The 13,808-nt window shown below is 42.9% G+C and overlaps 1 protein-coding gene across 2 annotated transcripts in view; it reads left to right on the top strand.

The window, feature by feature from the left end:
- Positions 1 to 13,808, top strand: part of ldlrad4b (low density lipoprotein receptor class A domain containing 4b) — a 208,535-nt gene that overhangs the window by 61,031 nt on the left and 133,696 nt on the right. For both annotated transcript variants that reach the window (XM_068736484.1, XM_068736483.1), the window contains exon 2: positions 8,734 to 9,549. In XM_068736484.1, the coding sequence (XP_068592585.1) occupies positions 9,510 to 9,549 (40 nt within the window). In that variant the 5' untranslated portion in view covers positions 8,734 to 9,509. The remainder of the gene's footprint in view (positions 1 to 8,733; positions 9,550 to 13,808) is intronic.

The raw sequence follows: 13,808 nt of genomic DNA, 5'->3' as shown, positions 1-13,808 counted from the left end.
CAGCCTTTTTCTTTGTTGTGGCTGTTAAAAGTTAAACGTCTGGATAAGAGCCGCCACCTGTCAGATTTAAAGTTGCAGCTGTTGAGACCGCTTTTTCTACCTTCCATGTTGCCGATCAACTACATTTCTGTCTCTTTTCCACTCTCCCAGTGGTGTATGAGTCTGTCCATCTGTCACCACCTCTGCCCCTCATCCCGTCCGTCTGTCTGTGCGTCCGGCCTCTCCACACTAGAGTTGATTCATAGCCAGATTAAGCCCCTCAGATTTGTCACACTGTGGCTGGCAGTCGGCACGACACGGAGCCAAAAATCCGACGTGACGAACGACGCCTTCAGTCTACCTCTGTTTGCTTTGGCTTTTGCCAGTCATTTTGTGCATCATTTCACACTTTCAGATGTTATTTTTATCCCTGTGGCAAATGACCTACTGGATAATTCCTTCAAAAAGAAAGAAAAACAAGAAGTTATTTAGTTAGGCATTTCTGCTTTCTACCTAAGGAGAGGACGAAAATAGAGGACGAAATGCACCGGTGATGTTGTCAGCTCAGTAAATTGCCCGAGTAAAAAGGAATTAAACCAACACTCAAGTCTCAGCAAACAGCTTTCTTTACTTCAGACTAAGTGTGTTCTTAGTCTAGGCACAGCTTAGACTTAGTTTGACGGTGTTTCATGGCCATTCAAGGTAAAAAAAAAAGAATTATGTAATTACGGAGACGGGGGATGTGGGGTAATTTTCAGAGAAAAAACATTTTTTTATTGTAAATTACGAGATAAAAACTCACAAATTTAAAAGAAAAAACTTGAATATGAGATTATTAAATCATAAATTAACGAGAGAATTATCTGAGATTAAATTTGCAACTTTACAGAAAAAGATTGCCGGGTTTTTGTTTGGTCAAGAAAACTGTTTTTTTGTTTTTTGATTTGGGTGAATTGACTCTTCAACTCAATATTTAGGTCTCAAATCCTCAAGAATTTGATAAAACTGTGTTAAAACTTGTAAGGATATTATTATCACTGTTAGAAACATGCTATAACTATTATATTAACATTACATTACATTACAGTCATTTAGCAGACGCTTGTATCCAAACGCTTTAATCATCACTGTTATAAACATGCTATAACTCTATTATATTAACACTGTTGTCCTTGTTTTCTGTCCTTGTACATTACGACAAACGGTAGGAAATGGTGAGAGAGTATCTTCTGGGTTTAACCTTAAGGAGCCTCTGTTAACTGCAACCTGGCCACAAGCCAAGCCCGCCAAACTGAAGTACAGCATGAATGGGACTAATGAAGCAGACTAAAGTGGATCTTCCATTAATCATTTGGGGTCTTGTGTAATCTTCATCTATCCGTGTGTGACAGAGCGGCCGTGTCCTTAAACCACCTTTTGTCACCAGCACACGCATACTGTTCATGATCAAAAGATCCTCACGAGCAAACGCTGCACTTATAATACGTTATCTTCTGTAAACGGCGAGATCATTAAGTAGCTCAGAACTACATTCATTAGCTTAACAAAAATTATATCAGTGCAAAATGAATGGGGTGATCAACCCAGGCTTATAGGGTTAGACCACTTGTTCCATCAAAACTTGATTTGACTCCCTAGACGGGACACATTGTTGACCTACGTGATGTCTGATACTTACTTTTAAAAGCTGCCTCCTCCATGTGCCTGTTTCATCTAATTTTCAACTTTAGCATTGTTTTGGGAGAATATAAACTAGTTTTAGTTGTTAAACTTGCAGAGGTAGAAGTACTTTTTTCAACTCCAAGTAGTACCTACCCACAGACTCGATATGGCCCCAAAAACGAGAAGAATTGATCTGCAGACACGCAGGCTACAAGCAAAGAATTCTCACTCCCAATAAGTGGAATGCCGACGCTTGGTCAGTGGCTCTAAGCTTCAAAACTTCCGTCTTATCAGGAAATTAGATTGAGGCAACAAAACCACTTAGTTTGGGTTATGAAAACATCGTTGTTGACTTAACTAACTTGACTAGTGAATGCCTCCTGGGTGAATGTCCTAGGTTTGTTTGACCCATTCGCCATCCCTCCCTCTTATAATGACGCAGGTGGGTTTACATTGGAGTTAGTGGAAAGTGGCGATAACAAGCGAATTGACTTAAGAAATTCCAGGCATCACACCCTGTGCTTATTCAGCAATGTCTGTGTTTTTTTGTCCACACACTGTGTCCACAGTTGCCCTCATGGTTTAATCCAAAGAAATAAAATTGAATATCACCCTCAGCCGTCTATGATCTCAGAGACGATCCATGTAGTTTTATTGTCCAGCAGGGAGACATTTCATATTTCTTCTAGCCGATACTGTTAGATAAGAGTCGGACCAAAGAGAGCTACATTTTAGAGTGACTCTTTTTTTTTTCCATGTCTGTTGCAGAAGGACCCTGAATCACCTCGCCAGCCCCAGTTCTTGGATTGTTATGCAATTACATTCTCAGCATGCTTGCATTTTCGGTGTAACAGATGCGACCAGCCCCCTGGTTTAATAGTCTGTTCCCCAATCCATGTTTGTCCGACTGCTGTCTCACTGATAAGCACATGTCCCTGTGTGACCCAGCACAGGAGTAGGAGCTGGCTGTAGTTTTTCTACTTAGCCTCGTACGTTACAATCAGATACTCAGAAACATACTCCAACACTAATAATGCTATGATGGAAACTCTCCTTGCTTTACCAACTCCTGGGAGGTCAGAGAGGTCACGTACAGCTCCATAACAGCAAGGCTGAAGCTGGTAAAGCTATCAATTATGAAGTTTGTGCATCCCTTTGTTGAAATTCAGTCTCTTGAGGCCACCGTGCAGTGTTACTTGTATTATTGGAGTTCATTTTTTTAAGGCAGACAATGTTGTATATAGCGAGGATTCGCAGAAGCTTACCATGCATGTAGACCTTCAGATAAAACAACAGCTTGTCCCAGAATGGCCAAGAAAAATACTTTGGTTGCTATTTATTTGTGCACCTGCCTGTCTCACTGGACTTTTCAATGATGTTTAAGAGGTTTTGAGGCATCACCAGCGTAGTTTTTTGTGCTTGTGTGCCAAGACTGTATATAAGAAGTGGACGTAGTCATCGTGATGTCACCCATTGGACTGACGTTTCGAAGCCTCGAGTTCGACGACTTTGCCGTCGCCATCTTGGAGTACCGCCATTGCCATGTTGTTGTTTTTTTAAACGGAAGTGACCATATTTGGAATGGGGAGGAGCGATACAGGGACGCCATATACGTCACTGGCAGTGGCCTGTCAATCACAGTAAGCCCGCCTTAAAGCATACTTCTCTTTATGGTCTGTTTGACTCTAAATGGACCATAATTTACTAAATGAACGTCATGCTGTATTGAAGAAGACTTGAAACTAGAGATTGAGACCATAACTCATGTTTACAATGTTTACTGAGATAATAAATCAAGAGAGAAGTAAGGTCATTGTCTCATAGACTTCTATACAATCAGACTTCTTTTTGCAACCGTAGGAGTTGCCCCCTGATGGTCAGTAGAGAGAATGCAAGTTTTAAGGCACTATAGCATTGGCTTCACTTTTCAGAACTGTAGGTTGTCTGGTGTGTGATCTAGATGTCATTAGATGGTAATTCAGCACCCTCAATACTAGACCAAAAAAAATGTTGTCCCCATTACTCAATTAGACATAGAAAAAGGGGAAAAAAGGCTCATGGTCATGATTTTTCTCGAATCATAACCAATTGCTGACGACCTTAACAGAAAGCATAAAAAACATAAAAGAAGAAAGACCTTGATAGAGACAATGCAGAGGCTTCATTTTCCCTTTTGTATTTCATACTGTATATAAATGTCACCCCCGCTGCCGTGGTGTTTTCCAGACCTTTGCACTCTCTGTATTGTTCAGACTTTGAATTCTTACGGCCAGACAGGTCCAGAGATAAGGCGGGTAAACCGCGAAGTGTCCTTAAATAACCAGAACGCTGACAAATAGCCACCTGGAGCCTCGATTCTCATCGTCCGACGGCAAACACATAGCCTGTCATCACGACTTGCTGTCCTCAGATGACCCGGCAGACAGACAGGCAGACAGACAGTAGTAGTAGTGGTAGTTGTTGTAGTAGTTCTGGTCCTCAGATGACCCCGTAGACAGACAGTGGGGTCAGGCTGGACTGACTTACAGGTAGTCCACAGAAAGAGCTCGGTGCGTCAGGTTGGAAGAAATTGTTCATTATTTACAGGAACAATCCTACCTGGAAAGCCATTGAGGGTTTGTGCAGTGCAGTCGTTTTATATGAAATTTAATGTGACACAAATAATATAACATTTATACTATAATAGAATCAGATATAAAGTCCGTACTCTGGGACTCCTGAATAGAGCATATGATGTTTTAATTTCTCCACCAGAATAGAGTGATCCAGATTTAATACACACTATACAATAATGTCGTTATCAGCTACTGGAAATATGCACACGTTGTAAAAATCCCACTTTTTAATTTCTGCTTCTTGCTTCTGAACAGGTGCGCCTTAGTTGCTCCAACTCTGGCAAGAATAAGTTAGAAAATGCTCTGCCGAGAGACTATAAAGAGGCAAATCAATTCTGGGACCTTTGCTCTTTTTCTTGTTAAGTTTCATGAATCAATAATTTACTTTTGTCAGCTACTCCAGTTGTGTGGCAGCTGGTCCGTAGGTACCCAATCATAGGCCGTACATGAGAAGTGGACGTAGAGTCACCGTGCATCAGCCGTTGGTTTGCGGACCAAGGTTTTGAACCCTCCAGTTCGGCATCTGGGCGTCGCCATATTGTTTTTTGGCTGTCTCCATCTTGCAACCAGAAGTGCCGCGTGAGGTCACACCTCGAAAGAGTTCCTAGTGGTTTCTAAATTGGTGTCCTGGGGGGGCAGCAGGGGTCCTTGATAAGGTGTTCAAATGTTTTTCACTGTTCACTGCAAGGTAGTGAGAATGATGGCTGTTTTAATTGATTTGAGTCTATATAATTTGTGTAAAGATTTGACAGTTTATACTGCAGTGCAGCAGCCATCCCTTTAATTCCTCTGATTGCATTGAACTTTAGTGGACACTGTTACAGTGAGCAGGACTGCGCTAACACTGGATTTTGATATGATCTTTGCATCAATGTGATGACATGCATACCTGCCTGGTACCTGAGATCCTGCACTAACATGTACTAACGTCACTCTATGTGTTGATATGCCAATATTAACAAACATATATTATGAAAAAGGATTTTTTTATATCTCCCACCCCATAAACCTGAATATATTGCTTTCCCCAAACGTGCATCTCCATATTTGGTGACTTACACGGTTTTAGCTAGCGTTAGCTAATGTTATTCTATGTGTTGGGCAAAAGCATCCTTCTCATACCGGTTTATCGCCATGCATTATCACTAGGGATGGGTATCGTTTGGTTTTTTTCCGATACCGGTGCTAAAACGATACTTTTAAAACGATACCGGTGCCTAAACGGTGCCTGAACCAATACTTTAAAAAAAAAAGAAGCACAAAACGATGATTGACGACATTAAAGAAAGGCTTTTTTTTTATTGCCAAGCCAATTTTTTTTCTTCAAATTGAACAATATATTAACTGTTTAAAGTATACTATAAATATAAATAAATACAAAACACTTGGCTTCAAACTACAGCTTCAAACTTTTTAACTTCAAACTATGAACAATATACTGTTAACAACAGTTTACAGTTTACTTAAATAAATATAAATAAACTTCAGCAATTCTTTTGCAGAAATATGAGCATATTTGCCTTCTCCTGCACAGGAGAACCCCTCTCAGATGGTGTGATGAGGCCTGTACACACAGGGATGAACTAGTGTATTGGACAGATCATCCCTGGATGGGGGTCGGTAGTGAGGATTGAGGGCAGTGGTCATCTCTCTGTATAAAATAAATTTGAGGATATTTATTAGTCTTTTTGACGAATTGTCATAATGGAACAGATTTTATACAAATATTGTTTTCACATCACTTTTTTTTCCCTGAACTATAGAGATTCCACAGTGGAAAAAGAATGCAGTCCCTTGACCACACATTTGGTCACAGACCTGTGGAGTTCCTCCACCTTCTCTTTTCTTAAATGAGCCTTCTTTGCCAAGGTGAATGGGGTCACTGTTGAAGCTGGAGAGCCAAAAATATAAATAATGTTAAATATTTTACAGGCAACAGAAGCATCACTGCACATGCCATCGCTAGTTTCATTAACATTACACTGACTTGCTATGATGGCGGCAGTTAGCCTACCGTTTGCTAGTAGCTAGCTAGCTAACTTAAACATGGTTATAATGCCTAATTTATCATTTGTTATTAGGCCTACTTTTATAAATGCAAGATTTGCAATCAATGTTACATTACTAACCTGAGGTAAGGCTGCTGTTGTCATCATCGGTCTCCGGGGCCAGGGAGGCCCACACTGCCCGCTGATGTGCTTGGCATGGGCTCACGCAGGCAGTCGAACACGGTGCACACCTTTTAGTGCGAAATACAGCCACACTTTTGACCGTTTACCTTTCGGCATTTTCTCTTAAAAGGTTGATGGCTAGCCAGCTACTGTAGCTATACAAACGGTAGGCTATCGTTACCTGCTGCCAGGACGGAGTCATCAGAATAGTGTAACGTTAACTAGCGCAAGTGAGGTGATGTTTATGTTGGCTGTAACGTTCATTTTAGGCCACCAGTGGCAGTATTTCAATCGGCTCAGGCACCGAAATGAAGCACCGAAAGTATTTCAATCGGTATTGGCACCGGTTTTCGGTACCCAACCCTAATTATCACAGAGCGTAAAACAGTTTAAACAATCTAAACAAAGCCCTGCTTGGTTCAAAGGTTACACTGCCTCATTTATTCATGTTCTCTCTGAATGTCCCAGACTCCATTGAAGAAACTGTCAATTTTATTCAAAAATGTTGTCAAATCAAACAGACCTGACTAGAAAAGAAAGGAAGGAGAGTTCACCCCTAAAATTAGATTGTTTTGGTGTGAGTTGCGTATTTTTGGAGAGATCGACTAAGGAGATGTCTGCCTTCTCTACAATATGATGGGATTATGGTGGCACCCAGTTTGTAGTGCTCAAAGCGCCTAAAAAAAGCTCTACATAAACCAGAAATCATGACCCAGTTCCTCAAGATAATCCACAGACCTTGTTGTGAGCAGTTTTATATATACAGACTATGGTTGAATTAAAATGGTGTCTACTAGTAGCTGCTCACAACAAGGTCTGTATGTAGTGTGTCATTTTTGATTTGGGGATGAACTGTCCTTTTAAAGCAACGTTTGAAGAATGTCGTCAACGGACAATAATGTCGGGGACCCTTGACGTGGAAGTCCGTCGTCGTTTTCATTTCCCACAATGCAACTGTACAGTACCACAGATATCAACACTAACCGAACCCTGAGAATTACAAGCACCAAATGCAGAGTTTCTTCACATATAGCTCAGCATCCAAACTCAGTTTACGGAAGTGAAGTCACTCGAAGAACAGACTCAGTTCATGTCGCGACTCTTTGAAGATAGACGGCCCTGATAGCACCAAAAAAGCCCCCCCCCCCCCCAAAACAAACATTTCAATCCATTTCATACACCACGGACTATGAACAGACTACTATGGATTGGTCAGGAGCAGACAACATGATGACTCATGGGTAGGGCACATAATGAGTTAAACATATCCCTCTACAGTGTGTCACGGCAGCCCAGGCTCTCTTTGCCTTTCCATTCGTCAGGGCACAAGCTGCCGTGTGTGTCCTCACTGCGATAAGACTCGATAAGAACGGGCGAATGCAGCAGAGATAAGAGTAGCTGACTGAGATCTGTCGAGCTGTTCCAAAACCTCAGACAGGGCGTGTGTTTGTTTACAATCTGTCTGCTGTTTTTACACCGACAAATTCATCCCTCCCTCCCTCCCTTCTCCCGTCCCGCGTTGTTTCTGTCTCTGTCCCCCCTTTTATACAATTTTTTTTTCTCTTTTTTGTTGCTTTTGGTTGTTTTTCCTCTTCCTACAGGATGTTAGTCTTGTTTACTCTGTTTTTTCCCTCACATCTGCCTTTCTCTCCCCGTCACATTCCATCCTTCTTTGTGATCTACATCTTCTACACCCTTGTTTCATCTCGTATGTTCTCTACAACATCAAAAAGAGTCCCCTTTTACCAAAAACCTGTTTTCCTCCGACCCCCCCCAATCCCTCTCCTCTCTTTTCGATTCTATTCCTATTCCCCAGTCAACAACAACAAATAAAAAAGCGTCACTTGGCACTTTTTAACTGTAAATAAAGTTTTTGTTGTTTCCTCAGCCGCAGCCTCCTCCAGCCCTGTTTATCAGGCAGACTTCAAAAGTGGCATGCTGACATGTGGCTCTGTGAAATAGGGTCACAGGCAGCACTTGGCTTTGAGAAAGAAAAAAAACCTTTCCCTTTCATGTATGAACCTAGTGGGTGAGAGAGGAACTAAAGGGGGCTATGCCAGCCAGCCAGCTGCTATCCAAACTGAGACACACTGCGGCCCTCTGCTTTGTGTGCGGTGTGGGTGGTTGTGGATGAGCGTTGTGTTTCTGCGCACCTTTCTCAACAGGTCGTTGCAGGCCAGCCACCAACCCTGTCCTGGGCTTTTGCTTGGGCATATCTATCCATATATCCGTCTCGCCTGTTGTTTTTTTGGTATCTCATGATTTTATTCATTGAGTTTATCCCTCTTGTCTGTGTTTTTTTCCAGCTTTCTCCAGCTGTGGTGCCAGTGTGAAGGAGCCTCGTGCTGAGCTCGGGACTGCAGAAGCAACGGGACAAAAGACAAGAGGAGAAAGAGAGGAAAAAACCCCACCACCACCACCACCACCACGAAAACAGGCCAGTAAAAGACCTCGGAGAGTCGGAGGAGCCGGTGTGTTGATTAGACCAGAGTTTTGGAGACAAACCTGACTGTGGAGGAGACAGAGGCAGACTGAGAGGTATACAGATTATTAGCCTGGAGCCAGACACGTTGAAAAAAGTGAGAGAGGGCCAAAAATTCATGTTACAGGCCGTGGCTGCAGGACTGCTGCTGGGAGGACAGGGATCAACCACACCCACGCTGCAACTTCCTACACCTTCATCCGTCCTCTCCTAACCCGAGTCAGTGTCTCAAAACCCACATAAACCCCTCTATCCTCTCCTCCTCTTCCTTTTTGGCCATCACCACATTGCTCTGCAGAAAGCAGCGCCGTGAAACGACAGTTCAATTATCACACAGACTAGTTAACCAGTCCGCTCTCGGAGCTCCAGAGTGACTGAAGCGACGGTCGCCCGTTGCAGAGCTCGACAGACAGCGGCCTCCCATTCCCTCGCACATGGACTGTTGATGAAGAAAGATGGCAGTGAGACCGGCAGGTGCCGCCCCTTCCTCTCGGCCACCCTCCCTCCCCCCAGCGGCTGTGGCTCGGACCGGTTGAGGTTTGTCCGTTGGCATCCATCGCAGCATCGGCAGCAGCTTGGCAGAGCGCGGGAAGGAGCAGTATGCAGGAAACTGACTTACCGGCCACAAACGCCTTTAAAGGTAAACACAGATAATGCCGTGTGTGTTGTGTTTATGTCTTTATGTGTGTCCTGGTTGCCATATTACATTTTATTATTAACCTCAACAATGACATTAAACAACCGCAGGGGTCATCAACCACATAGGGGCAGGATTTTTCGAAGCAGACGCTGTGGGGGCCGGACTTTCAAATATAAAATAATAATTTTATTGGGCCTAATTAACAATTCGCTTAGTACCACCCCTCGAACTCAGACTGGCCAATCATAGCCAAGCTCATAGCAGAGCCACTGACCAGGATCCGACAACTATACGGTCTTAAATCCTTATATCTTTATTTCTGCTGCTTACTCTTCCACCCTGCAGTATTAGTAGACTTGTTCTATTGAAGCCACTCAACAAAGCTTTGCTAATTTCGGAGATAAACCAACTTTCCTATAAATTCTTCACAATAAAAGTCTCCCTTTACTTTGTTATTTAAAAGCTATTATTTTGAAACATCAAAATCAGGAAATGTGTTTTCATCAGCGGCAGTCTCAGAGGTTTTGCTCCTCTCTTCCCTTTGTCCCTTTGTCCACGCCACACTGGGATCCCAACTCAATGTGAGCCAGGCCACCTCGGCATGTGGTCTGGCCGATCAGATCCCAATGAGAGCTAGATCCAATCCCAGAGGGTTCAGTGTAACCATTAATAATGGTGACGCCATTCTTTAGTGCTGACACGGCGCTGTGAATATAAGTCTGGCAATGCATGACCTACACCGATACCAATATATCTGCATTGAGCTGGTATCGGCTGTAGTCCTTTGTTTCAGGTTGTGCAGTAGTGTTGTAATTGACCCTTCGCTAAGTCACTTTTTCACTTTTTCACTGCAACTCCATGGAAACAGCACAATCAAGGCTATAGAAAATAGCCTCTGAAAATTGGGATGACTGTGTAGAAATGGTTGTAATTCCGAAACGGTCATTGTGATTTTTTTGTTTTAGACATTGAATTAAAGCTGAAAGTCTACACTTCAACCACATATTGACTGATTAGTTTCAAATACATTGGGGTTGTGTAAATAAGCAAAATTAAAAAAATTGTTTCACAGTCCAAATACTTATGGACCTGACTGTATATAGGCTCCTATGTGCAGGCATGTATATCTGCAATTTCTGTGTGTATGGACATCTACGAGGGGATCAGATAGGTCATACCGTTTTGAGGTGTAAAGTTCACAGCACTGCAGAGAGGAAAGAGGAACTAACAGGCACTGTGCTGCCCACAGTATTAGCCTCCGTAAACTTGAGCTTAACGGTTTTACTCATTAAAACATAATCACTCACGCTAATTATGATTGTTGTAACTGGGGTCGTACGCAGGCATACAGAGGAACAAATACAGCTCTCCCTCTGGGGAGTAACTTTCCTTCTATCGGCCGAACCACTACTCAAAGCATATATCCAACAGCACGAGGTAGTGGAGGGCCTAAGACCTGTGACATGCTGACTGGCCTCGGTCAGAGGAGGAAATCCATTTACTTTTAGTCAAATCGTGGTGATTTAACAAGAGACTCGATCTACAAGAACGCATTGAAATTTAGTCCAACCCCAACCCCCTTTTTTTGTTGTCTGGGGGGTGTGGAGTTAGAAATAAGTGAGCTGACCAACGGTTCGAGGCTACGTTAGGCGCTACAAGCTTAACACACCCGAGAACTGAATTCCATTGTGGGTGATGTAGCCGTCCGGTTTTTGACAAGAAAGAAGAAGGAATAAATAATGAATACGAATTTAAAAAAATCTTGATTCTTTTTTTAACTGTCCTTAGTGAGTCTGACAGTGTTATAGGAGTGTGATGCTAAATAAGTTGAATAATTCAAAAGAAAAATCTCCTCAGAAACTCACTCTTAGCAGTTTTTCACTACTTTCTATCAAAGAAATAGTATTTATGTTGTTACAAGTATACTTTATGCACTACTCTGTGTTTACTATTTAAATTAATTCAAATTGCTCAAAAGAGGAGGCAGGAATCAGACATACACACACACACACACATACACACACATCTTAAAACATGGAGACATCACTAAATCTAGTTGCATGGATGAGTACCATTGAAGGTGAAAAAATAGAGCATCAAGGCATGGAAAGCAGATCTCAGTACAGTTTGGGGAGTTGCTTCCTCCAGAATGAAGCCGTCCTCTTTGTGTTTTCCACCATACGAACAAACAGCCTCTTCAGACAGACTCATGCAGAAAATACAACCCTTGAAGGTGACTGATGACAACAGTCAACAGCCTTCTCTCATGTCTCCAGATTTTCGGGGCGAATTTCACATTCTGCCATTTTTCTCTTTTCGCCGCTGTACCCCGCTGTGATGCTTTCCATTGGCAATGTTAACCAGAGCACGCGTAGGAACACGCTTCCTCCACTCGCTGCTGATCCGTCAAAGCGATTTGACTGAAGCGCGCTCAATCGTGTGGACAACCACGGGGAGACAGAACCTTCATTCTGAGGAAGATGCCGTCCCCGAGACAGACATCTCACTCTGTTAGCTTATGGAGAAACTGCAGAGTCACTGACAGATTCACATTGACTGGTTGCTCTCTGTTGTTTGCTATAGGGTGATTAAACTGAGTATAGGGCCGTTTGGGGCTGGCATGCAGTGTGTGTGTGTGTGTGTGTGTGTGTGTGTGTGTGCTAAAAGAATTTGATTAATGCACTTAAAATCCTCACACACACACACACACACACACACACACACACACACACACACTTGCTTATCTGTTGCTGTTGTAACCTGCTGTTATTATTAGTGTGGCCAATGACTGCAGATATGGAGAAATCACTCCAGAGCGGAGCCTCCTCTCTGTTCTCAAAGCACACGTGTTACATAATTCATCAGCTGTGCGTGAGCATGTGTAAGTGTGTGTGTAAGTGTGTGTGTGTGTGTTTTACCTGACATGAACCCCGCGCAGTAAACAAAACCTACGTTAACAGCTATCGACCACCGCCGTCTGCATGTTGGCACGTTTGTTTGCTACCACTCGATGACCTCATTCCCCTTTTCAGCCCCACAGAGACCAGAGCTCACCCAGACACACACACACACACACACACACGGACGTCTGGCCTTCCTCTCAGTCCTGTCGGGCCTGTTTGTCTGTCTGCACCTGTGTTCAGTGCATTTTAATCCACACTGATTTCCATGGCGAGCTTGTTATCGTATGTATTTTGTTCTCAGAGTGTCCAACTGCTCAGACAGACACAGACCAAGGCCATGTTGACAACACTGGAAAACAACTTTTCACTCCCATCACATCTCTTTCCCCTTAAAGTTGCAATGCTTACACTGCCTGTGGTGAGCAGCGCGGCTCGGCTGCTTGGCGGCTTCATTGACTGTACATAAGAAGTGGACGTTGTCATTGTGACGTCACTGATTTGTGGACTGCCAACATGAAGCCTCGAGTTTGGCAATTTTGCAGTTGCTATCTTGGATTATGGCCGTCACCATCTTGGCTTTTTTGCAACCGATGAACAGAAGGTACCGTATTTGGAATGTGGAGGAGTGACGTAGAGCCACCTGTCAATCATAGTAAGCCCACCCTAAAGCATACCCTGCTTTATGGTCTATTTGACTCTAAATGGACCATAATTTACTAAAAGAACATCATGCTGTATTGAAGAAGACTTGAAACTAGAGATTGAGACCATAAACTCATGTTTACAATGTTTACTGAGGTAATAAATCAAGTGAGAAGTAGAGTCATTTTCTCATAGACGTCCATGTAATCGGACTTCTTTTTGTAACAGGATGAGTCACCTGGTCGCCTTGCGTCTCTTCTAGTGATTCGAAGTCTCGCCAATTTTTTCCGCAAGTGATTACATTTTTTTAATCAATCAATCGACACAAAAACACACTGAATGAAAGGTAGGAACAGGAGCTGATGATGGCCAAAATGTCGAACTCAAGGCTTCAAAATGGCAGTCCACAAACCAATGGGTGAGGTCATGATGGCTACATCCACTTTTTATATACGATCTGTGGATACACATAATGGTTATGAAGACTGTCCCCCACCACACAGCCAGTTTTATACTTTCTTTTTAGAGAGATTATCCGTATACAGATTGAAGAAAACTATTCCACCTTGCCGAACCCTCATTAGGAAGGGTGCAGATACACTGGGACGAGAGATCCATCGGTCTTTGTAGTTTGAGAAACAATTTACCACAATTCATTTGGTCAAAAGCTTTGGCATCCAGGAAACTTCCTTTGGTGCATATCCATGAAGCTGT

The sequence above is a fragment of the Cebidichthys violaceus genome, unplaced genomic scaffold, assembly GCF_023349555.1.
Source record: "Cebidichthys violaceus isolate CVI_PGR_0920_01 unplaced genomic scaffold, fCebVio1.0.p SCAF_7, whole genome shotgun sequence".
Lineage (NCBI taxonomy): Eukaryota > Metazoa > Chordata > Actinopteri > Perciformes > Stichaeidae > Cebidichthys > Cebidichthys violaceus.
Note: the sequence above shows the minus strand (reverse complement) of the source record. Positions and strands in the feature narration are given on the sequence as shown.